A 23,816-nucleotide genomic window follows, 5' to 3' on the forward strand; every position below is an offset into this window, starting at 1 on the left:
CTTCTTTTGAGAATCAAGTAGCAATGGATACAGCTCAAAATCATCACACGTCAGGTCACTCAGCTTCTGTTTCATAATTATTATCACACAAGGTTTAACGCTGCCTCCTAATAGCAGATGGCCCTTCCCATCATCCACAGAGGGTTGCTTTTTACAAAATTATTGGTGCAACTCATCAGTCAGTAATTTCTACACAGTGAATAACACAGGAAGTTGTTCTGTCAGAGGTTTCACCAGAAGAAAAACTTTAATCCAGAGCTTTAGAATAACTGGTGAGCAGGATTGGTGGATAAAACTTTTTTTTTGTAATCATTATAGGAAATCCAGGGATCCTTTTAGTTTAAAACAGTTAAAATGGAATTGAAGGGACTTAAAATACCTTTTCCCTTGGACAAGCTTCTGTTACCTACAAATCCAGATAGGCAGATAAAAGAAAAAAAATTCTCCAAAAAGCAGAAGATAGTAACCATATTCTAGTCATCAAAATTATAAAGAACTCAAACACACGTTCCAACACAGTATTTGCAAACCACATCTACTGCTCTTTATTGAATACATAAAATATTCACACTATTTCTCATACTCTTCATGTAAATGTCTTAGGAAAATATAACGTATATACAGTATATGATTATGAACTAAAAAAGGTAAAAAAAACCACCAAGTTTACACACAAACTGTGCAGTATATAAAAACACCACACTGACTTTGCTGGTCAAAACTATTATTTTCACATGTTATCGATCTAACTTGTTACTTAGAAACCAAATATTTTTCAAAGCTGTCTGCTGTACAACAGTTCGAAAAGCCTAAATGACACCCTAGGGCCCATACGTGTAGCAATCACGGGCCTTTAGTGAATCTTGCATTGCTTCAGTCTTCTGCCAGCCAACTTGTGCAAATTCTTGGATCTTATCCAAGCCTAATGGTATAAGGATTGGAAAGTCAAGAGCCTTTCATGGCACTTCCTTTCACTTGTTTGATATACTTCCTCCAAGGGATCAGATTCTTCCTCCTTTTTCTTTTGTTTTGGCCCTTCAAATAACAATACATTCAACACTAGCTGAGGTACATTTGAATGAGCTACAACTAAAGAGCAGTTCAACAAGTTAAATTTTCCTTAGGCTTCTTCATTCTAAATTTCTCATAAAGCATTTCACTTCATTTTCAGATACATAACGTAACAGCCAGTTTCTGGTGCCTTTAGCTTCCAAATGCTTAAATGTTCAAAACAACAATTGCACTCATACAGATTTAGGAGTGAATGTACCAATCAGGGCATATTGTTATTTCAAGTAAAACGTTAGTACATTGGTTGTAACTTCCCCGTAGCATCTCATTTCAAACTACAACAGAGAGAACCAAAAATATAAGAGCCTCCAGTGTCTACCACACCAAATCTATTATAGTCTGAATTTGAGTTAACCAAATTTTTTAAACCATTGGAAAGTTTGGAAAAAAAAAAAAATGTGTGTGTTCATGTATGAAGTGTGTGGTAATTTTTCGTGTTCATAGAAAAATATAATTTATACAAAACAAGTATTGAACTTGACTTCACCTGATCTTAAGAATCAGAACCCACAGGGACATAAAAACGAAGAAGGTATTTACAATGGGCAATCCACAGTAAGAAATGTAGCGTTATTGATACAGTCCGGGTTAAATGTACCATACAGCAAATGGTTAAAATAAATAACTGTAGTAATAGTAGTAGTTAAATGTCCTGTCAACTGTCACATTCTTAGACACGGCAGGGTGAGAATGGGTTAGATGTAGGACATCACATAGGTTTCCAGGAGCTAGCCCGCTGTCGTCGATGGAGAGGAGGATTCAGGGTATTGTTTAGAGAAGGTCTGCAGTAATAGTGTCCACCACAAGAATGAAGAGAAGTGATAGTGCTCAGCCCTCATGGACACCGACCATCAACAGACACTCCTGCAGCGGCTATCAGACACTGTATAAAGCAGCTACATTTACTAACTAGGTATTTCAGTGCAGGCGAAATGTTATAATGTGGTATGTGACTGAGGTCTTATCAAGGTCTTTTTTGCTACTTGCTTTACGTCACACCCACACAGATAGGTAGATAGGTCTTATGGCGATGATGGGACAGGAGAGGGCAAGGAATGGGAAGGAAGTGGCCGTGGCCTTAATTAAGGTACAGCCCCAGCATTTGCCTGGTATGAAAATGGGAAACCTCGGAAAACCATTTTCAGGGCTGCCGACAATGGGGTTCGAACCTACTATCTCCCGAATGCTGGACACTGGCCGCACTTAAGCGACTGCAGCTATCGAGCTTGGTTTATCAAGGTCTAGGAGAGCAAAGTAGAGAAACTTATTTCATAGTATGTCTCAACAAGAAGCCATGCAAAACTGCATTGCTTGCAATGCATTTTTTCACGAAACTATCTTCATTTTTGGTCATTTTTTATCAAAAATGCAGTCGGAACCCTTCATCATACAGCTGAGAGGTTGGATTGGGGAGTAATTAGCAGATTCAGTAGAATCGTCTTCTCCATTATGAATTACCCAAGGCAGGGGGAATGAAGTACAAAGTGTTGGAACTCGTGTAGTTCAGCGTTAACACCACAAGGCAGTGCTAGTGTCACTTGGTCTTAACACGACTTCATAGCATAATATGAAACAGTTGGACCTGGAGTTTCTCGGAGCTATACTGCTAGACTTCTGCACATAACTGAAATATAGATTAATGTGCCTATTATAGGGTGTTCTATATAACTCAGTGCAGTACTGTTTGCAGAAAGAAATGTTTTAAAAAATGCGAGGCAGAGTATTAAAAATCATTGAAAATGATCACCTACAGTTGGAAAGAAACTTAAAATACAGGGTGTTTCAAAGAGAATATACGTATTACAAAGTATTATTTTGTCCAAAATATTGATTGCTGCATCTCGGCTCTGCTATTGGAGAAACGAATGCATAGTCTAGTTTATATTAATAGCCGCTAGATGTCAGTTGTCTTCTGTTTTGCTTGGTAACCGTCGTATGTTTAAAATGGCTACTCCGCAGCAGAAATCATTTTGTGTTCTCGAGTTTGCAAAGTGCAATTCCGTGATTACACTGCAAAGACATTTCAGGTTAAGGTACCAAATTGATCCTCCGAATGGGTGGAACATTCGCAGATGGTATCAACAGTTTGTAGATGCAGAATGTGTATATAAAGGAAAGAATCCTGGCCGCCCTCATGTTCCTGAAGAAAATTTTGCACTCATTGAAACTGCTTCCCAACCTAGTCCTTCAAAATCAACTCATCGTGCCAGTCGAGAGTTAAAACTGCTTACAACAATTTGGCGTGTTTAGAGACGTCGGTTGGTTATAAAGTCGTGCAAGATACAGCTGTTACAAGCTCTGCGTCCTGATGACAAATGCAAACGTGTAGCATTTTCTAACAAGATTCGCGATGCTCTTGACAATGATAACACTTTCGCACAACGCATCGTGTTCAGTGATGAAGTGACTTTCCATGTTAGTGGTCAAGTGAACAAACACAATGTTCGAATTTGGGGCTTACAGAATCCACATGCAGTCATTGAACATGTACGAGATTCGCCCAAAGTCAATGTGTTTTGTGCGATATCCCGATCATCTGTTTATGGCCCATTCTTCCTTGATGGAAACATGGTTAACAGTCAGCAGTATCTCATTATGTTACAAAACTGGTTGTTTCCAAGGCTGCATGAAGACAACTTCATTTTTCAACCCCTTCACTGGAGTCGTCAAGTGCGTGAATATCTGAATAAAACTCTACCAAACCGTTGAATTGGTCGGCAAGGAGCTGGCAACTTAGCATGTCTCAGCTGAGCTCCACGGTCACCGGATTTGACACCCTGTGACTTCTTCCTGTGGGGTTTCGTTAAAGACAACGTTTATGTACCACCACTCCCACAGAACCTGGAAGAGTTGAAGAACCGGATCCGTACTGCCATAACATCAGTGACGAAGGATATGCTTGCCCGAGTATGGGAGGAATTTGAGTATCGATATGATATTGTTCGTGTCGCTGATGGAGGACATATTGAACATCTGTAATCTGAACTTGAGAGGTTCGTAAATATGTGGGTAAAGTTTCATGTTCGTATGTCTTACAGTTTATTCAATATATGCATTTGAAATACGTATATTCTTTTTGAAACACCCTGTATTTTGATGTACCAGTCTGAGCCCACTTTAGACACCCCACCATAACGGTACAAAATGATAAGATCTCTGAAGCACCAGCGTACACATCTATTATGGTATAGTAGACACCTGGTATGTCAACAACCAATTTCTCCAAAGCTGTAAATTTATTTTCTAGCTACTGTATTGGGACTTCCAACTAATCCTTTCAAATGTATCAATAACCTCAATATCTGACCCTGAAAAGTTTAGACAAGCTTTCACTTTGACATATTCTCATTCCAACAATTTTCTTCTCTCTACCCCTTGCTATTGCTAACTATCCCTACTTGTGGCCTTTAAAGTATAATGTTGTACCAACACAGAATTTTACTCAACGCTTGTCTCTATTTCTGCTACTACTGGTGAAGATCAACATTGAAATGCCATATTATTTTTCTGAAATGTATTCAAGTTTCTTCAGCTTCTAGGTATTACTGGCATTGCTGGGGCCATCCTGGCTTGTTTTGGCTGGGAGTTTAAGGTTGAATGCACTTCCTTGGTACCACATGATTTTACAAGTGACAATTCGAATTCGGTATCCACTTGGATTCAAACCTCCGCTACTCCAGTGTAAAACTAGTACCTACGTCCTATGCTAAATCATGCCCCCGGGAAGGTAATAAATTTATAATAGGTATTCCCTCCTATAGTAAGCTGCTCTTCTTTGTACATTTTTTTGTTATTTGGAAGAATTCCTGATTAAGCCCATCGGGGCTGAGAAGAAATGGCTGTAGAAAAACTGAGACTGATGAGGAGAAAGCCTATCTATTTGATGACAGCAGTGTATCAAGATGTGCAGATTGTCCTTGTCTCCTTTCTCTCACTTCTTATTCTGACCTGTCATTGCATGTCCCAGTGCATGTTCCATGTTCTTATCTTTCTATATATTGATTTGTAACTTATTTGTTCCTTTCTACTGATTAAGAATTAAAGGTTACAGTCTGCTCGCATATTGCTTGTTGGTCCACTTGTCTTGGTATCATATTTACAACATTTTACAGACAGAATCTGTAAGAAAACTCCAGTAGTTCCCCTAATATTTGAAAAATAAATTTATCTCATTTTGGAATTCCAAAACTTGCCAAAAACCATTCATACACGAGTTGCTATGAACTGTCTTTTGCATTTATATGAACAAAATGGGGAAATGTTTTATTAAGAGAGTAGGTAAGGTAATAATTATGTTACTATTTGCAACAATTTCTCACTAACAATAATATTCTACAGACTGACAGGGAATCATTTTCATTCAGCTTTCTTCACATGTGCATAATCAGCCAGACCATTTGACTCAATTTCATCTTAGTCATGGATTTAATGCAGATCCTCTCTCTGACACCATAGGATGTTTACGTTGAAAATTTCAACTCAAGAAGATACCAGATTCAAACTCAGGACAATCTTAAGATGTCAGCAGATAGCCTACTCCACCACCATATTCCTATCACGGACTGGCAAGGCAAAGAACAAAATTCTGAGCTTAAGAGGGGCCCACAGGTGATAATTACCATATTTCTCCAAATTAAAGACAATGTTTATCTCAAAATTTAATGTGAAAAATCACGAGCCGCCATGCATTCCCGACATAACTGTAATGAACACCATTGGCAGCTACCACGGTAATCACGCTGTTACACTTCACCCCACCCCCCGCGTGCGCTAAAAAGCTCTACCTTTAACATCCGCGTCTTCACTAGCCACGGCAGTCGATCATACAGTGCCTCAGTGAAACATCACTGGTTCTCGGAAAATAGTGAAGAGAGAATGTCATTCTATTAGCCTCCATAAAAACGTTTCTCAAATCCAAAATGTTAGGCCTACGGTACTCTCTCCAGCTAATTACAAGTTCGACCATAATGTACCGTACTTCTCAGCCCCAGCTGCGCAAGAATTGTCATTCAAATTGGAATAGCAAGGTTGCGACCCTTACAACTCTTAGAAAGGCCACGGTTACTAAGTGACAGAGTTATGACGCATCTACTGTACCTGACGCTCAGTAAAAGTAATCCATTTTGTACACAGCAGAAATATTTTCGCAATGGATGGTCGTATTGTAGAGACACGTGGAACAGGTATTGCCAACAAATTTTCACTGGGTTTTAAGTTAATACATATTAAACTCGCAGAAATTAAGAGTAATTGTGCAGCCGCAAGAAAATATGGCATAACTAAAGCCAATGTTCGGTGTTGGCATGAAGCCAAAGAAAGATTAAAAAATGTGTACCAGTACTACACAAAAAATGCATTCAGTGGCCCGCAACAAGGACACTTTACAGAAGTCGAAGACGAAATTGTGAGACGTGCGTGAAAAATGCAAGGGCAGAATGGCTGTATCACGGTGCACAAAAGTTGCTGACCTTCAACGTCAATGCCTTTATTATACTGTACATCGCTAGCCAGTGAAGCCGACCGAAACTGGCAAGCAAGACGTGTCTAGCGGCAGCCGATTGTACCCAACGCTTGGTAAGAGTTTTATAGACATCAGGAATACTCTTGTGATGGATCGTCGTATTGTAGAAATGTGTGGAACAAGTATTGCCGGCAAATTTTCAGAGTTCTTTTCGACAGCATGATGCCAATTATACATTAATGCTTATTAAACATGCGGAAATAAAAAATAATTGTCAAGCCACAGGAAAATATGGCATAACTAAAGCTTATGTTCAGCGTTGGCATAAAGTCTAAAAATGCATACTGTACAAGAAAGGCATAGTGGCCCACAACAAGGAACACGAAATAGTGAGATATGTGCGCAGTAAATGCAAGATCGGAATGGCCAAAATACGAGATGCTATATGATTCCATGCTCGCGAATAAGAATTATCTGAACTTTCAAAATCAATATCAGACACCTCTAATGAAAATAAGTATGGTAGCATGTAAGATTTACTAGAGTGTGTTTATTTTATTTCACAAATTAAATTTGAAATGAGTTATAAATAAAAGCACTTTTTAAGACTAATTCAGTTTTTTTGAAGGAAAAAGTGGGGATCGTCTCGCATTCAGAGTTTTCTTGGATTTGGAGAAGTACAGTAATATCCCCTCAGCTGATGCTACAAAAAAGTTGTTTCTTTTCTTCTTATTCTTCTTCATCTGTTTACCCTCCACGGTAGGTTTTCCCCTCGAACTCTACGAGGGATCCCACCTCTATCGCCTCAAGGGCAGTGTCCAGGCGATACAACTGGGGGATGACCAGTACCTTGCCCAGTCGGCCTCACCTGCTATGCTGAACAGGGGCCTTGCAGGGGGATGGGAAGATTGGAAGGGATAGACAAGGAAAAGGAAAGGAAGCGGCCGTGGCCTTAAGTTAGGTACCATCCCGGCATTTGCCTGGAGAAGTGAGAAACCATGGAAAACCACTTCCAGGATGGCCGAGGTGGAAATTGAACCCACCTCTACTCAGCTGACCACCCGAGGCTGAGTGGACCCTGTTCTAGCGCTAGTACCACTTTTCAAATTTCGTGGCAGAGCCAGGAATCGAACCCGGGCCTCCGGGGTGGCAGCTAATCACGCTAATCACACTAACCACTACACCACAGAAGTGGACGTTGTGTCTTTTAACACTTAAAAATAAATTTACCTCATTCTGGAATTCCATATCGACGATGATTATGACTGTTGTTTAAAGGGCTTAGCATCTAGGTCATCGGGCTCATAGAGAACTCCAAATCTTGCCAAAAATCCTTCATATTAAGTTGCTACGAATTGTCTTTTATATTTCTATGAACAAAATAGAATAAAATTTAGTCCAGCTCCTATATAATATGAAGGCTGAGATAAAGAAGTATTAAGCAAATATGTAGTTGTTAGGGTAGCCTCCATCCACCCCCATCATCTCTTACAAGGATACATATTGGTCTGTTGCCTTACTTATTTTTACCAATGAAGATCTAACTACAAGATATATAACAGCAAGTCAAATGGAAACCTTGAAAGTGTAATTCAAATTCAAAATGTTGTGCCATAGTTCTGTCCATTGGCAGTACTGTTACAAAGGCTTTAATGAATATCCTTTAGGCAGCAGTACTGTGACAACCACCATCAAATACCAGTGCACCAATAGACGCCCCACTTCAGACATACATGAAAGGAGAACAGCAGTCTATTAGTTGGTTTTTGAGCTGTGAAGCAGTGGAACCTATTGAAATTCATCAATGAATGATGATTCAGTATGATGATGCACATCAGTCACAGCAGCAATATCACAGTACTTGACTACATGCTACCCGTGCAACAACTGCAACCATCTGCATTTTGAGTGTCTTTCACATCCACCATATTTACTAGAACTCTACCCCAATCGTTACCACATGTTTGGGCCATTCAATGGGGTAACGAAAGGAAAGACATTCCGTTCAGATGAAGATTAAAGGTGGTGCATGAGTGGCTGAGCAGACAACCAAAGGAACTTTTTCTAGAGGAATCCAAGCAGGTAGTATGTGCTCGAGGATTTGCATTAAGTGTGAAGAAGGCTAAGTGACATGATTTGCTCAATACAATAAACCGAAAAAATATTTAAGGTTTTTATATTACTCATCCTCGTACTTTAAATGTTGTCCTAGTCTGTACAGTGCAACTCCCTTACATCCTTGTCATGCAAAATTAAACTTTTTTTTCTTTACTTTATTAACAATAAAAACACCACAATTAATATTTAAATGTCCATGAAACATAAGAGCAGAATGGATCGGACTGAAATTAGCAGTGCCACTCAAGAGACATAGTTAAGATGTTTGAGATGCAGGAAGTTCACATAATAAATTTGGGCTACAGCAGAAAATATGAACAGCGACCGAGTCAGTAAGTCGGAGGCACCAATATTCATCCACATTACACCCTTCTCCTTTCCGTATACCTGGGAACAGAGGACATTGGAAGCAGAGACTCATTCATATTTATACCTCTTCATCTAGCTAAAGATCAACGGAAGAAGAAAGTCACTAGCCACAGTGACTGATATCATGGAAACCACTCACAGTGCCTTTCTGAACACACAGTAATGCCATGATGTGTACATATATATCTTGAACAAACTCCACAAGGCAAACGAAGTTGCATCAAGAACATCACTGATTTGTGACAATAATCTTGTTTGCATCCTTTCCTTAGGCACTGAAGATAGTTGGTCCTCTTGTACAGCCAAGAGGCCCCACTTCTAACCTTCATACAGTCACAACAAAATCACTCAGTTGTTGATTGTTTTTTCACTTCCTAGGGATCTAAACAATGCAGAGTTGATTCATTTCATTCTGGTTCAGATCCAGTGCCAGCAGTGGCCTGTGTCAGGTAAACCGGTGTTGCTCCACCTGACTGCTGTGCAACCTGTTGAAATACATGAAGGAAAAAAAAAAGTTTAGACTTCATCTTATTATACACTATCACTGAGAAATGCATAGATGATGTCACACCTGTATGATCTGAGGTTGTGCCTGAATGGGTGCCGTCTGGATGATAATAGGTTGGTTGGTGCCGTTCTGCATCTGCATGCGGATCATTTGAAGCTGAGACTGAGTGAGCTGAATCTGCAACATTGAGAATACAGTGTTGTTCATAATGATAATGGATGAAATTTTGAAGGAGACAAAGGAAGAATATGGGAACAGCAAAGTGAAGGTGGTGTTTGCAGATAACATTGAGGTGTGGGGAGCAAACAGAGAGAAAGTACAAGGTAAACTGGATATGTCAAGGGTGTACATTGGTAACTAGCAATTGTCGTGGCTCCACCAGCATTGAAGCCAGACTTCATTAGATTTATGCACTGCTGGTAACAATAGTGATCAGTCCTATGATAACTTACCTCTATCAAATCAGTCTCTCCGCTTTGCCCCTACATCAATTAGCTCGTCCAAAGCTGTAGCCAGAAAACATGACATTTTCCAAAACCTGTACTTCTAACAGATTAGGGAGTGAATTATCTTTTAAGAGTCCTCATCCTAAATTTTCTTCGTCTTTCTCCAAGTTTTTTTGCATTGCCCTTGCCTCCTACGTCAACTTTCCCTCATAGAGAGAAAAAGTACGACTGTTGGACTCCCACCCTTAACCACCAAGCTGCACTGGGCCACATGCTCAAAATGATTCTTTAACAAAGTAAAAATGCAAATTTTCTGGCAAACCATTGAAGTTACAAACAAAAGCATTTGCATATTTTTCTATAGGAAATTAAATTATCAATCCTGCCTGTGTTCCTATTTTGATACAACTAACAGTTTACCCTTTATTTTTGTTTTTATTGGATAAGGCATGTGTCAAAACATACAAAAGCATTTGAGCATTATTTTTCTGGAAAACTGTTGGAGTTAGGAAGAAAATACATCGCAACTTTTTGCAGAAAATTACTGAATGGGGATTTATTGTTTTCACCCAGTTTGGCTAAAGAGCTGCTACAAAAAAATGATCGGCATCCAACAAAATCAAACTATATGCATCATTACAGGCACAGTGAATTCCACTCTAATTTTCTGGCTGCCAGCTCTGAGGCATATTCCTCAACCTCACCCGAAAAGGAAACGGCTCTAGCCAGGGAGTACAAGAAGAAACCTGTCAATCCTACTCTGCTTATCTACGAGGATACTGCAGGCACCGAAATAAACAGGCTTCGGAAATTCTATTGAAAATACAAATACAGTTCCTCGCTTGTGCGATAGAGGCCAACTTGTAAGTAAGAGCTGCACTCTATGGGCACAAGCAAAAATGTTAACAACCAACAGAATATGGTGCTCTGATTATGCAACTCAAAAAAGTAACAGCTGACACTGAAATGTATTTATATGCTGTTTGTGGCATTTTAACATTATTTGGCAATATCTAAGCTATTTTTACGGTATATAATGTTATGAACTAAAAGTGGTAGCGATTTTTATATTACTGAAAGTGATATCTTCAGTGATAAAGAGACATCAAAAAAGTGAACACAAGTACATCTTTGGAGTTCATTGCTCATCAAAGCATGGCTAGTCCTGTGAAAAGTTCTAGAAGGCTCACCCAGGCTCCAGAGAACTTTGCACAAAACAAAGGAAGACAAAGTGGAATGCAAAACGTGGTTATATAGGAGTGACCAGCAAAAAGGTTGAAGAAAGGAAACTTGGAGAGATCTGTTCGTAAAAATCAAAATGTACGGAGACTATAGGATAGGTAGACATACATCATACATACATCTTCATTATAGACTGTTAAGCCTTCAGCATTCAGTCTGCAAGCCTCCGTGAATTAACTAAACACTGCCACAATCCTTCATCTGTGGCCTTGTTTAGTTCTATACCTCTTATCCTTAAATCGTAATAAACTGAGTCTAACCATCGTTATCTTGGTCTCCCTCTTACCCTCCCTAACAGAGTCCATTATTCTCCTATCTAACCCATCACCTCCATTCACCTCACATGATCCCACCAGCGAAGCCAGTTTATGTGCACAGCTTCATCCATCGAGTTCATTCCTTAGCCTTTATCTCCTCATTCTGTATATCCTCCTGCCATTGTTCCCACCTGTTTGTACCAGCAATCATTCTCACTGCTTTCATGACAGTTAATTCAAACTTGTAAATAAGATATCCTGAGTTCACCCAGCTTTCACTCCCGTAAAGCAAACTTGTCTGTAAACAGACTGATGTAAAGATAGTTTCGTCCGGGAGGTGACTTCATTCTTACAGAATACAGTTGAATGCAACTGCGAGCTCACTGCATAGCTTTACTGCACCTTGATTCAATCTCTCTCACCATACTACCATCCTGGAAGAACACATATCCTTAATACTTGAAATTATCTACCTGTTCCAGCTTTGTATCCCAAACCTGATATTCAACTATCTTGGATTTCTTACCTACTGACATCAATTTTGTCTTAGAAAGGCTCATTTTCATACCACAGTCATTGCACCTATTTTCAAGCTCGAAGATATTCGACTCCAGGCTTTTGGCACAATCTGCCACTGCGGCCGATGACCTTAGATGTTAGGCCCCTTAACAACAAGCATCATCATCATCATCATCATCATCATCATCATCATCATCATCATCATCATCATCATCACAATCTGCCATTAAGACCAAGTCATCTAACCCCTGTTAAGTACCTTGAACTAAGAACTATCAATTCTCACTGCAGCCCAATAATGACGAATATGATATTATTATTATTATTATATTATATTATATTATATTATATTATATTATATTATATTATATTATATTATATTATATTATATTATATTATATTATATTATATTATATTATATTCATCAGCAAGTGAGACAGAAGCATCTGTTGAAAAATTGTAAGTGGCCCTTAGCACCGGTAGGTATTGGAAAGATTGTATTCATGACAATCAAGTTTATGCTTGTATTCACGCCTTCATGTTGTTGGCTTTATATTATTACCACTTTGGTTTTCCACTAATATTTTATATGAACTGTTTTTAATTAGAATTTTAATAGAAGAAGTTTTAGTCTCCGACAAGATTATGGTTTAATCATAAGACAGTTTTCCATTAGCATCTTTATATATTGTATTCACTTTTCACATTTTTATGTTCCGAATTTTAATAACTGACTAAACTTTTAACTTCCACTTTTAATTTAGTTGTATCGTTGATGATTGTCTTTAGGCTGAAGATGCCCTTAATAGAGGGCGAAACATGTCCCATGTAACTAAGAAGCTATTTATGTAACCACTATAAGTGAAAATATAAGTATTGAATAGGTGGAACAAATTTAAACACCTTCATGAGCCAAGTTTCCAGCATGTGCAGATACACGTATCCTACAACGGATTTTTCGCAGAAGAAAAAGGGGCTGTGCACTTTAAACCGTGAGACTGCACAAAACACATTAACTTTCGGTGAATTTTGAAAGTGCTGCATGATAGTGTGAGGATTCTCTACCACCCCCCCCAGATTCGCACACTGTGTCTGTTCACTGCACCATTAACAAAATATGTTGCTTCATCACTGAAGAAAGTACCAAATTCATCCTCTTCCATACACTGTTGCAACCACGCCAAAAATTCAAGGTGTTTGACTTTGTCATCGGGAGTCAGGGCTTGCGGTAAGGCTTCTGCTTTATTCCGTAAGATTTTTCAAATGGTCTGCTGTGGTATGTTCAGCTCTTTGCTTGTTCTCTCCGTCGACTTCTGTGGGCTACGCGTGAAACTTGCCCGCACGCGATCAACTGTTTCTTCAGTCACTGCAGGCCGACCCGTTGATTTCCCCATACTGAGGTATCCAGAAGCTTTAAACTGCACATATTATCGCCGAATGGAGATAGCAGTTGGTTGATCTTTGTGGTACTTCGTCCTGAAGTGTCGCAGCACTGTTATGACTGACTGATGAGACTGCATTTCAAGCACAACAAAAGCTTTCTCGGCTCCTGTTGCCATTTTGTCTCACTGCGCACTGCTTACTGCTGCTGCGCTCTTGTGGCAGAAATCTGAAGTGTGACTTCAGCAGACCAAAACTGAGTTTTTCTACATGATTGTTGAGTTACGTGACTATATGTCAGTTCCTTTGCTGGCGGGACCTAGTGTTTATAGTGCACTATGTCTTCTGGTATGGGCTAGAGCAATTTTGTTACTTTCATTGATATGTCAGCTTTATCCTTGGCTTTGACAAAATGAAAGTGACTGAGGTATGAGTGATGCTAGTAATGCCATTCCTTCTGCAGCCAGTCCCTGCTATGAATGGTGTGAAAATATTGCTCATAGGGTCGGCTGGTGCATGCATTTCGGTGGGCTTGGCAGACTGATATGCAATAGTAATTTCTGGCTTGGTGAGGAAAGCAACGGGTAACTACCTCGCTCCTCATTTCCCTAGGCCATCTATGACAGCTGATGGTGGAGCTGTTGAGGATCCAACCAGCCTTCGGGCTGAGGACTATACATACATACATACATACATACATACATACATACATACATACATACATGTCAATTCATGGAGCTACAGTGAAATTATGAAATCACTTCAATCATTTGTAATAACCCTGTATTTAAGCCTATACTCATTAATTTAGTGTGGTGCATTTCCAAACCAGTACAAACCTTTGAATTTGAAAAATGTGTCTGAGCCAGCTTAACAGTATATTCCATGGAATTGAAACTGAAATGATGTTCCACAGCTGACAAGGTTAATCTTAACTCAGGAACGACTGACTTTAGTAAAGGGGAACTTGAGTCAATTTAGTCATAACTTTCAGTTACTTTTCTATGCCCTACAGTGTTCTTGTGCTTCAACTGTTGAATTTTACTGACATTTAATATCTGGTCACAACATATGCATGCACGTAGCCTTAAATGTATCTTAAGAAGTCAGCCAACCCCAAAATTAATTTTCCTCTAACCATTTATTTAAAAATGCTTGTCTTCTCCACACTTTTTCAATCTTTAGATTGTTTCCAAATTTCACATACCTTTTTATGTGTAAATGAGCATTACTGTTCTTCAGGTGACATATATGGTACTAAATTAAATTAACAGACAAAGAAAAAAACTCTTTCAAATCATCAAAATGAACTAAAACACACAACTACAGTACTAGCAGCGGGAAATACTAGCAGCCAATAAGTGGACCAGTGAAGCGCCGAGTCAGCACCGCTGATTGAACTCTGGGGATTCACAACCAGCAAGTATGCTAGTGGCTTTACGTCGCACCGACACAGACATGTCTTATGGTGACGATGGGATAGGAAAGGCCTAGGAGTTGGAAGCGGCCATGGCCTTAATTAAGGTACAGCCCCGGCATTTGCCTGGTGTGAAAATGGGAAACCACGGAAAACCATCTTCACGGCTGCCGACAGTGGGATTCAAACTCACTATCTCCCGGATGCAAGGTCACAGCCGCGCCCCTAACCGCACGGCCAACTTGCCTGGTCCAGCAGGTATGACAACTTTGCCACATATTATCTAACGCATATCCTACATTGCAAGTTGTAAACTTCATATTGGGGTCCGTATTGAACTATGTATAAGCTCATGAAAGAAGTGTTTAATAGAAGTCCACCTTTTCAATACATACTGTCATTTATTGAAAATCAAAATCGAAGTTACATATTAAAGTAATGGGAGATGTGTCACCAATAATATAATAGGCACGTTCAGCCATATTGTCCTTAACGTTAAAATTAATGTGGTAGACTAGACTTAAGGTTAAACTTAAAATGCTACATAAAGTGACTTATAACCTTAAAAGAACTATTACAAAAACACACTTATTTAGATAAATGAGCATTTAAGTGAGATTGACATTTGTGGAGTATTATTAAAATATCACACTGGGTAAAATAACGTTATTGTTGGCCGTGTTTGATAGTTAAAATTTGAAAGCACTCAGGTACACTTGTATTTGTTTTCCTAAAACTTGTATCTTCTTAGGATAAAAATGTTACTGTTGAATAAGGCCGTGATTGTGGCAATTTAAAATCGTGAACTTGTAAGTCATGGTAGCTGGGCTTGATTTGTGTGCATCTTGAAGACAGAGCAGCCGTATATGGCTAGAGTAGAAGAGGGGACTTCATGAGAAAGTTCTTCCAGTAGCTGGAAATGTTTTAGTGCAAAAAAAAAAAAGGTCCAGTTATGGTGGGAGAACAGTCTGAAAAAAAAAAAAAAGGAAGGGGAAATACCTTAGTTATAAGCTCGAGGCAAATATATGTGGGGAGGAATATGACGGAGAACTGAGAATTAGCATTAGGGTTATCCACTTGTTGTCCACTCTTTGCTGCTGACAGCCTAGGTGCTGCAGTGTATTGATCATGCAGTGGCCAAGGCTGCGTGTCTAATATTGTATCTGCTGTGTGTAGACGGGTAGGTTGGAGAAGGAGAGGGAGGAGGAGGGGGGGGGGAACTAAGGTAGTAGGGGGAGGCGGCCTGTTGGTGGGCGAGGTTGATGACAGAGAGGGTTGATCTGTGATCTGAGAAGAAATCTCTCCTAATTTTAATTTATTTAGAAAATGTGGAAGCAGTCCGTAGAGGGGACTACATAATTCAGTGACATAGTTCAATGCTAAAAACTTTATAATTGGTCCGTATTGAAAAAAGATTTACAATTAAGAGATGAAAGTATATGATTTTCCACCTGTTCAGTACAAATTCAAATGTGATATACAATGAAATGTCACATTTTATTCATAAATATTAGGGACCGGTTTCGGCATGTCTATGCCATCATCAGCCTAAAGTTAGATACACAAGGACACAAGTAAATTACACATGTCAATACACAAATAAACTTTCTAACATATTGGCAATTCATAATAGCGTTGATATATACAAAATACACAAACCGGGAGATCCTTCAAAATTAGGTACAACGAACATATTAATGCCATCAAATACAAAAGATTCTCAGCCATAGGACAGCATACGCACGATTACAAACACAGCTTCTACGGGATTGACAACGATTTAGATATCATCGAAGTTATGAATAAAGGGCTTCTTTTAGACCTTACAGAGCAGTGCTTTATTAATTTAGACCAATATTACAACCCTAATTTTAATCTCAGTGAGATATCTGAAAAACCGACCATCTTATTCGACGTCCTTATTTCAATTATTAATAAGCTAAAAATGCCTAAAGATCAGGCATTATATAAAACAGTTAGCAACATGTTAGCGTATTACCCCTACCGAAATCCACGCCCTCCCGACCCCTACTCACCTCTGCCTGCAACCTCTTCCCCTCCACCTACATGACATGCCCCGATTCCCCGCCAGTACTTGCGGCTTGCTGCCTGACACATCGCTCGCTAGTGTCCCGCATTAGTACCTCTTTAGCCTTCTGCTGGTATGTGGTGCATGAGGTGAGTTTATATTTCAAAATTATTTATTTCTTTCGCGTTCTTTTTTACGTTATATTGATACAGTTTTCAATCTTTTTTAGGTCCGTTCTGAAACAAGATCTCTAGAATTGCATTTCACCACCTGATGACATAGTGCTTTGTGAACTCCTACTCGTCAACTACGGCCTCAGCCACTCACATGTACTTTATACTTCTGAGATTTAGAAACTTAAAACCATCTGGCAACCTGACAACTAAGCTACCGCTATTTCAAGCAAGATTTATTTGATTCTTAAAGCCGCTCAATTTAACTTGGCTTACCGCCTATATTCTAATGAGGAACTATTTTAACAAACATTAAATAACGAACAGCTATTCTCTTTTACAATGTAACAATACTGGACACTGTTATTAATTTTATTTACATGAGTATTTTTACGTGATAGAACGTCTTAAATTTTAATACTATAGGAATGTCAATACCCCAAATTTTTATTAGGTGTATAAGCTGTTCAGACAGAAGTGTTTTAAAAGACATCTTTTGTTATTTAACACACAATTGTAACACAAAACATCACTAGGTAATAGATATCACAGAATTGTAAATAGATCATTTTACCTTTATCGTAAATTTTATAAGAGGTATAATTGAGAGTTTTTATACATTCAAAATTTTGTATATATCAACGCTATTATGAATTGCCAATATGTTAGAAATTTTATTTGTGTATTGACATGTGTAATTTACTTGTGTCCTTGTGTATCTAACTTTAGGCTGATGATGGCATAGACATGCCGAAACCGGTCCCTAATATTTATGAATAAAATGTGACATTTCATTGTATATCACATTTGAATTTGTACTGAACAGGTGGAAAATCATATACTTTCATCTCTTAATTGTACATAGTTCAAGTTGCGATCTCAGTTGCTAAGGTGATCAATGTAAACATAGATATTTTCGTACTTGTTCATTAACCTACCCTTTTTTAATCTCTTTAAAATAGTTAAATCCTGCTCTACGGTAGTATAAGTATGGCCTGTTTCTATAATTATTCATAATTACAAATATATGCTTCACGCATTAACGTGTTGCTAAGTTAATTGCTGTCCGTATTCGAAAACAAAATATTTCTACAAACATCCCAAAAAACAAAATAAAACTTAAATTCTCACACACATGCATCTACATTCCAGAGCAGCCATACTTCCGCAAGAGTACCTAATAAACACGAAACAGGGAAATCTACATACCCCCACAACACGGAGGTCCAATAGAGGTGAAGTATAAGGGTTACAATCAGGGGTGTACCTACTTGTAAATTTCCTAGTACAAGAAAGTTCGATTATGTATTACAGTATCGTTCTACGTTGCGATTTTATTTGACGTAAATAAATATCACACGAGAACACGTTCACTTCCTTGTGCACTATGCGTCACAACACACAATTATACACAGTAGCAAATGACACTATATACAACACTCAATAGCGGCGTACCCTGAAGTCGATTCTGACAAGTACAGACATCAACAACACTGACGCGTGCACTATAACATACTCTCTCTTGAATTCACCGCCTCACTCACTTTTGCTTGAGTCCAATACTCTGTCTGTCTCACTGACTGACAGCTCGATATTTATACTATTCGATCAACCATCTAGAATGATCGAATTCTGGAAGAGTTCTTACAACACTCTAATGGAACAAGCTCGAAACATCGATCGACCAGCTAGTCGAATGGGTACTCAAATTTTCCTGTTTAATATATATTAATTATAGTTTATTTAATGCTAAATTATCTTTTATTAAATGTTAAATCTTCTGGATAATAAAATCTTACAGTAAGTTTCCAGAACCTTTCATATATACCAAATTATACTACAATAAGTCTAAACATACAAACATTATGGAATTTTCTACCGCTTTCGACTATATGGATTTTGAGGTTAAACTTATACACAATACGTATTTGAGGTTATACAATTTTATACTACATATTTACAGGGAAATCATATATTAATTGTATTTAACATTTAATAAAAGATAATTTAGCATTAAATAAACTATAATTAATATATATTAAACATAATAATTGAAGGTTTTACACCAGTTACAATGTCGTACGTACGACAATTATCCCCCCCAAAAACCTTCAACATCTATTCTGTACATTCCTTATTCGAGGTCTTAAATTATATCTAGGTGTCCTTATATCTATGTCTTTCATCTCGCTTATCCTCCGAGGTAGGTATCGGTGGGTGCTGATCCTCCATGAAGTCCGCATTCTTCTGGGGCCCCGTAGAGAGCGTCGACTCCTCGGTCTCTCCGACTTCTTGTAGGGGTTGAGGTAACGCCTTCAATTCCAATGCATGCACCTTTGTCGGTGGTGTAGTCTTAAGGAGATGCACACCATTCCCCAACTTCGTATCCACTTCGAAAGGTCCGAGCCACTTTGGAGCCATCCCAGCATGGAACTTCTGAAGTTTGTTGCTGAGGGGATGGTTTCGACGAAGAACTAGTGTTCCAGGTCTGAACTCCCTTTCCTCTGGCTCATCGTTGTTGTCGGCTTCTCTCCTTGAATGCTTTTCGGCCTGGCAGTGCACCAGTTGAATCTGCCGCTGGTTCCGTGTATGCCAGGTATCAGGATCCTCCGGTCCCTCTCTTTGTCCATGGACAAAATTCCAGTCACCAGTTCTCTTTATTGGACGTTCAAGGAAAAGTTCTGCAGGTGAGAAACCCGCGATCCGGTTAACCCATTGTCTGATGGCCAGAAAGGACTCGTGTAGGTGTTGGTCCCATTTGGTATGTTCTTTGTCGACCAAGTGAATCCGAAGCATCTTCTTTGGCTCCTGGTTTCTCCGTTCGGTGGGATTTGCTTGTGGATGATAGATCGGTGTAGGCCAGTGATCAATTCCCCATTCCGACAGAGCTTGCAACCACTGTCTTGAGGTGAACTGGCTGCCATTGTCTGTGAGTAGACACCAAGGATACCCATACCGACTGAAGACTTCCATCCTTAAGAGCTGAATGATACGTCCCAATGTAGCTTCAGGGATGGCGAATGCTTCCACCCATCTGGTGGATAGGTCAGTCACCACGAGGATCCCCGTCTTTCCCCAAGATGTCCTAGGGTAGGGTCCCATAAGGTCAAGGGCGAGAACCTCCCAAGGCTGATGTGGTCGACGTCCTCTCATGCTGGTACTCACCTTCTGGTTGTTCGCCTTAGTGCAAGCACAGATTGCACAGGCTTGGACAATGTGTACCCAGAAGAAACGTCGCTGAATTGACGAGTAGGTTTCCTCTTGACCAGGATGACCGGCTTCTGGATTATCGTGATATTTTCCCAAAATCCTCGCAGTCTGCGACCTCGGAATGACTATGACCGTGGAAGATCCAGGCAGGTGGGAAGTATACTTAAGTATACCGTCTTCAAGTCAGAAGTTCTTGTAGCACATCTTGAACTGAGCTGGGACAGATCGACAATCTGTGCTGCGTTTGCTGATGCAGGATACCATTCTGTTACAGGACATGTCCTCAGTCTGCCACTTCCTTGTTAAATCTACATCGATCTCATTGTTTCCTCGTTGGATAGCGAGAAGCACAGGGTCGATTTGGGATTTCTTAGTTGGCTCAGGAATCTCTCTTTCTGGTAAGTTCGTGGTTGATTTCTGTCCGTCCTCAGGATTTCTTGATAGACTGTCAGCAGCTTGATTGGCTACGCCTGGATCATGACAAATTTCAAAGTCAAAATCGGCAAGGATCAAGGCCCATCGAATCAGTTTGGACTTAGTTCCAGAAACTCGATTCACTTCCGTACCCGGTGTGCGAAAGTGAGGTTAGACATCCAACATGGCGTGACACGGGCGACGTCACATAACACTCGGGAGGCTTGCCAACTTACGCATTCTTGGTGACAAGACCAGAGCTTGGCCTGGATTTGCAAAGATAGGTTAGAGCTGCTAAATTACATTTCTTTTCTTGCCATGCGGGCAGTATGCGCCGCGGCCATAGCTGAAGTGAGGAGTTGTCTGTAAAGATTCTGAACTTCCTTCCTTCCTTCTAGATATCCTCTGACTTCCCGACCGCTCATACAACCGTTAATGCCTCCTTCTTGGCTGTACAATAATTTCTCTCGCAGGCAGAGAGTTTCCTACTGGCATACTCAATTATATTCTTGCCTCCACCTTCCCTTTCATGGAACAGTACAGCCCCAAGACCAATGTCACTCGCATCTGTCTGCAAGCAGACCTCCCGGCCTGCATCCAGATAAGCTAGACTTGGGGCGTCACAAATAGATCTTTTTATTTCCTGGAAGGCTGTTTCTTCCTTTGGGTCCATTTAAATGGTATGTTTTTATTGAGGAGGTCGGTTAACGGAGCAGCTTTTGTTTCATAGTGTAGTAAACAGCTATTGTACCACCCACAAAGGCCTAAAAATGACGTACCTGGCGTTTTGTGCGAGGCCTCAATAGCCCTATTCTTCTCAGTCTGTCTCTCCAATCCTTTGTCCGTCAATACATGACCTAGATACTCAACTGAGTTTGATGCGAATTGACATTTCTTGACTTGGCAGGTAAGTCTGTGAATCCTTAACCTCTCTAGGACCCTAGCTAGGTGTTCCAAATGGTCCGAAAACGTCTTGCTGTACACGCGGATGTCGTCCAGATAAACCTGGCAAAATTCGCCTGTGTATCCAGATAAGACCATCCATCAGACGCATAAAGGGCATGACTGAATTGATAAGAATCCTCTTGGGGTGGAGAAAGCGGTCATCGGTCAAGACTCTTCTTCGACTTCTACTTGCCAGTAGCCAGAGTTCAAATCGAGGGTACCAAAGACTTTTGCCCCACTCACTTGCTTTATCAGATGTCAGAGATCCGGCATGGGGTAGGCATCTGATACAGTCTTGTTATTTACCTGACGTAAGTCTACACAAAGTCGATAATCACCATTTTTCTTCTTAGGTAGTACTATTGGAGAAGCCCATCCTGATGCTGAAGGTTCAATCAATCCTTGGTTTTTCCATTTCCTTGACTTTCTCTATTACAAATTTTCGTTTATATGGGTTAATTGGGTAAGGCCTTTGTTTAACTGGGGGATTATCCTTACAAATAATTTTATGTTTCACTGTTGTGGTAAATCCAATCCTATCAGTAATGACCTCAGGGAACTTCTTCAGCAACTTCTCAAGTTCTTCCTTCTCCTCCACCCTCAACCGCCCCGTTTTCAGTTCGGCCAGTACATTGGTTTCCAACGTTTCCGACTCAAAGGCTTTATTTTCTACCCATGCCAACTTAATTCTGTTCTTACTACCAAAGAATATATCGTTGGCTGTATAATCTATCACTATCCCATATTTAGTTAAGAAGTCGTGTCCTAATATTATGTCAGGTATCAAATCCTTGACAACCTTTACCGGTATATCTATGACTTCAGTAGAGCACTTGGCTTGAAAGAAGGTACAACCCTCAATCTTGTAATGTGTGTCATGGGTTGCCCCCTTGATTGTTGTCACCGTAGCAGGATGAAGAGGATTTAATAACTTTGCTACATTCATGTTCACAAACGAGTGTGACGCTTGAGTATCCAGGATTGCAATGGAAGGCCTGTCCTTAATCGTCAAGTTAATAGCCGGGTGGGGTGGATTTGGTCCACCATCACTATAGATTTGGCCAATATGTTCACCTTCTAGCCAGGTGTAATGTCTCTGGGGCTTCTTCATTCTTCCGGAACCATCCTTGCCCCAACTCGAACGGTCCCGATCTAGTTTTCGGGGCAGTGGTCTTTTAGATGCCCGGTCCGCCCACATCGGTAGCATTTCCGGGATTCTTCCGCTGTTGAGACTTTCGTTTTTGAGGCGTGGTAACTTGTTTCTTCGTCTAATTTTGCTACGATGTGACAGAGCTCTTCATATGTTTTTGGTTGCACCTCCTTAACAAGTGATCGAACCTTATCATGTAGCAGTTCAACTACATAGGAGACACTCGTGTCAATATTTTCCCCTTCGCGGACTCTCTTAAAGAGTTGGAGTTTTTTAAATACGAATATTCCTGCTCTCATTCCGCTGGGTTGAGCTTCAGTTAGGAACTTCTTTTGTACTGAAGTTTGGACAGCCTCCGAGCCAATCTCTGGACAAATTCTTTGTTGAATTCCTCCCAGTCGAGGCTGAGCCCTTCAATGTTCTGCCACCAAGTCCCTGCTGACGCTTTTAGTTGCAGGCTGACAATTTACAAGTATATTTGCGTAGGTATATTTGTCCTACCCAGTAGAGACTCCGATGTCTTTAGAAATGTTTTAGGACACTCCTCGAGCCTCCCATGAAATTCTGGCAGGCTGTCTTTGATAACTCTGGGATCAACCAGTATCCCAAGGGAGAGGTCCATACTTCTGCCAGGTTGACTACTGCCTATAGAAATGTTTTTCTCCAGGGATAAAATTTTTCTATTAACCTTGGATTCAAACTTCGTAATTTTCTGGCCTACTTTGGTTTTAAGATCGTTAGATTCCCGCTCGATTTCTCCAATCTTCTCCTCGACTTTGTTTTCCAAGCAGTGCATATCATTTACTGCTTTATCTATGTCTGATTCTAAGCTGCTGAATTTATCATTAATTTTTGAAATATCTTCTTTCAGACCTTTGATGGAGGAACTGATTTGGCCCTTTATTTCTTGACTAGGCCTCAATTTTACAATCGAGTTTTTCAGATTGGGCCTGAATCATCGCAGTTAATTCTGCAAATATATTGCTTACCCGGTCGTTGGTTTCTTCCTCCGAGGTGATTTCGAAGTCAAAACTGCCTGGGTCCTCCTTGTTGTCTATCAAATCCTGGCACAGCCTCTCTGTAGATCCGCTTTGTTTTCAGCCATTG

At 39.9% G+C, this 23,816-nt stretch overlaps 1 protein-coding gene across 2 annotated transcripts in view; it reads right to left on the reverse strand.

Annotated features, from left to right (window-relative positions):
- Window positions 1-502: 502 nt before the first annotated feature.
- Nf-YC (nuclear factor Y-box C) overlaps window positions 503-23,816 on the reverse strand; it is a 99,610-nt gene continuing 76,296 nt past the window's right edge. For both annotated transcript variants that reach the window (XM_068228429.1, XM_068228428.1), the window contains exons 6-7: window positions 9,591-9,704; window positions 503-9,504 (exon numbers count right to left, since the gene is read on the reverse strand). In XM_068228429.1, coding sequence (XP_068084530.1) covers window positions 9,427-9,504; window positions 9,591-9,704 — 192 coding nt within the window. In that variant the 3' untranslated portion in view covers window positions 503-9,426. The remainder of the gene's footprint in view (window positions 9,505-9,590; window positions 9,705-23,816) is intronic.

This window comes from Anabrus simplex, chromosome 6, assembly GCF_040414725.1.
Source record: "Anabrus simplex isolate iqAnaSimp1 chromosome 6, ASM4041472v1, whole genome shotgun sequence".
In the NCBI taxonomy this organism is placed as follows: Eukaryota; Metazoa; Arthropoda; class Insecta; order Orthoptera; family Tettigoniidae; genus Anabrus; species Anabrus simplex.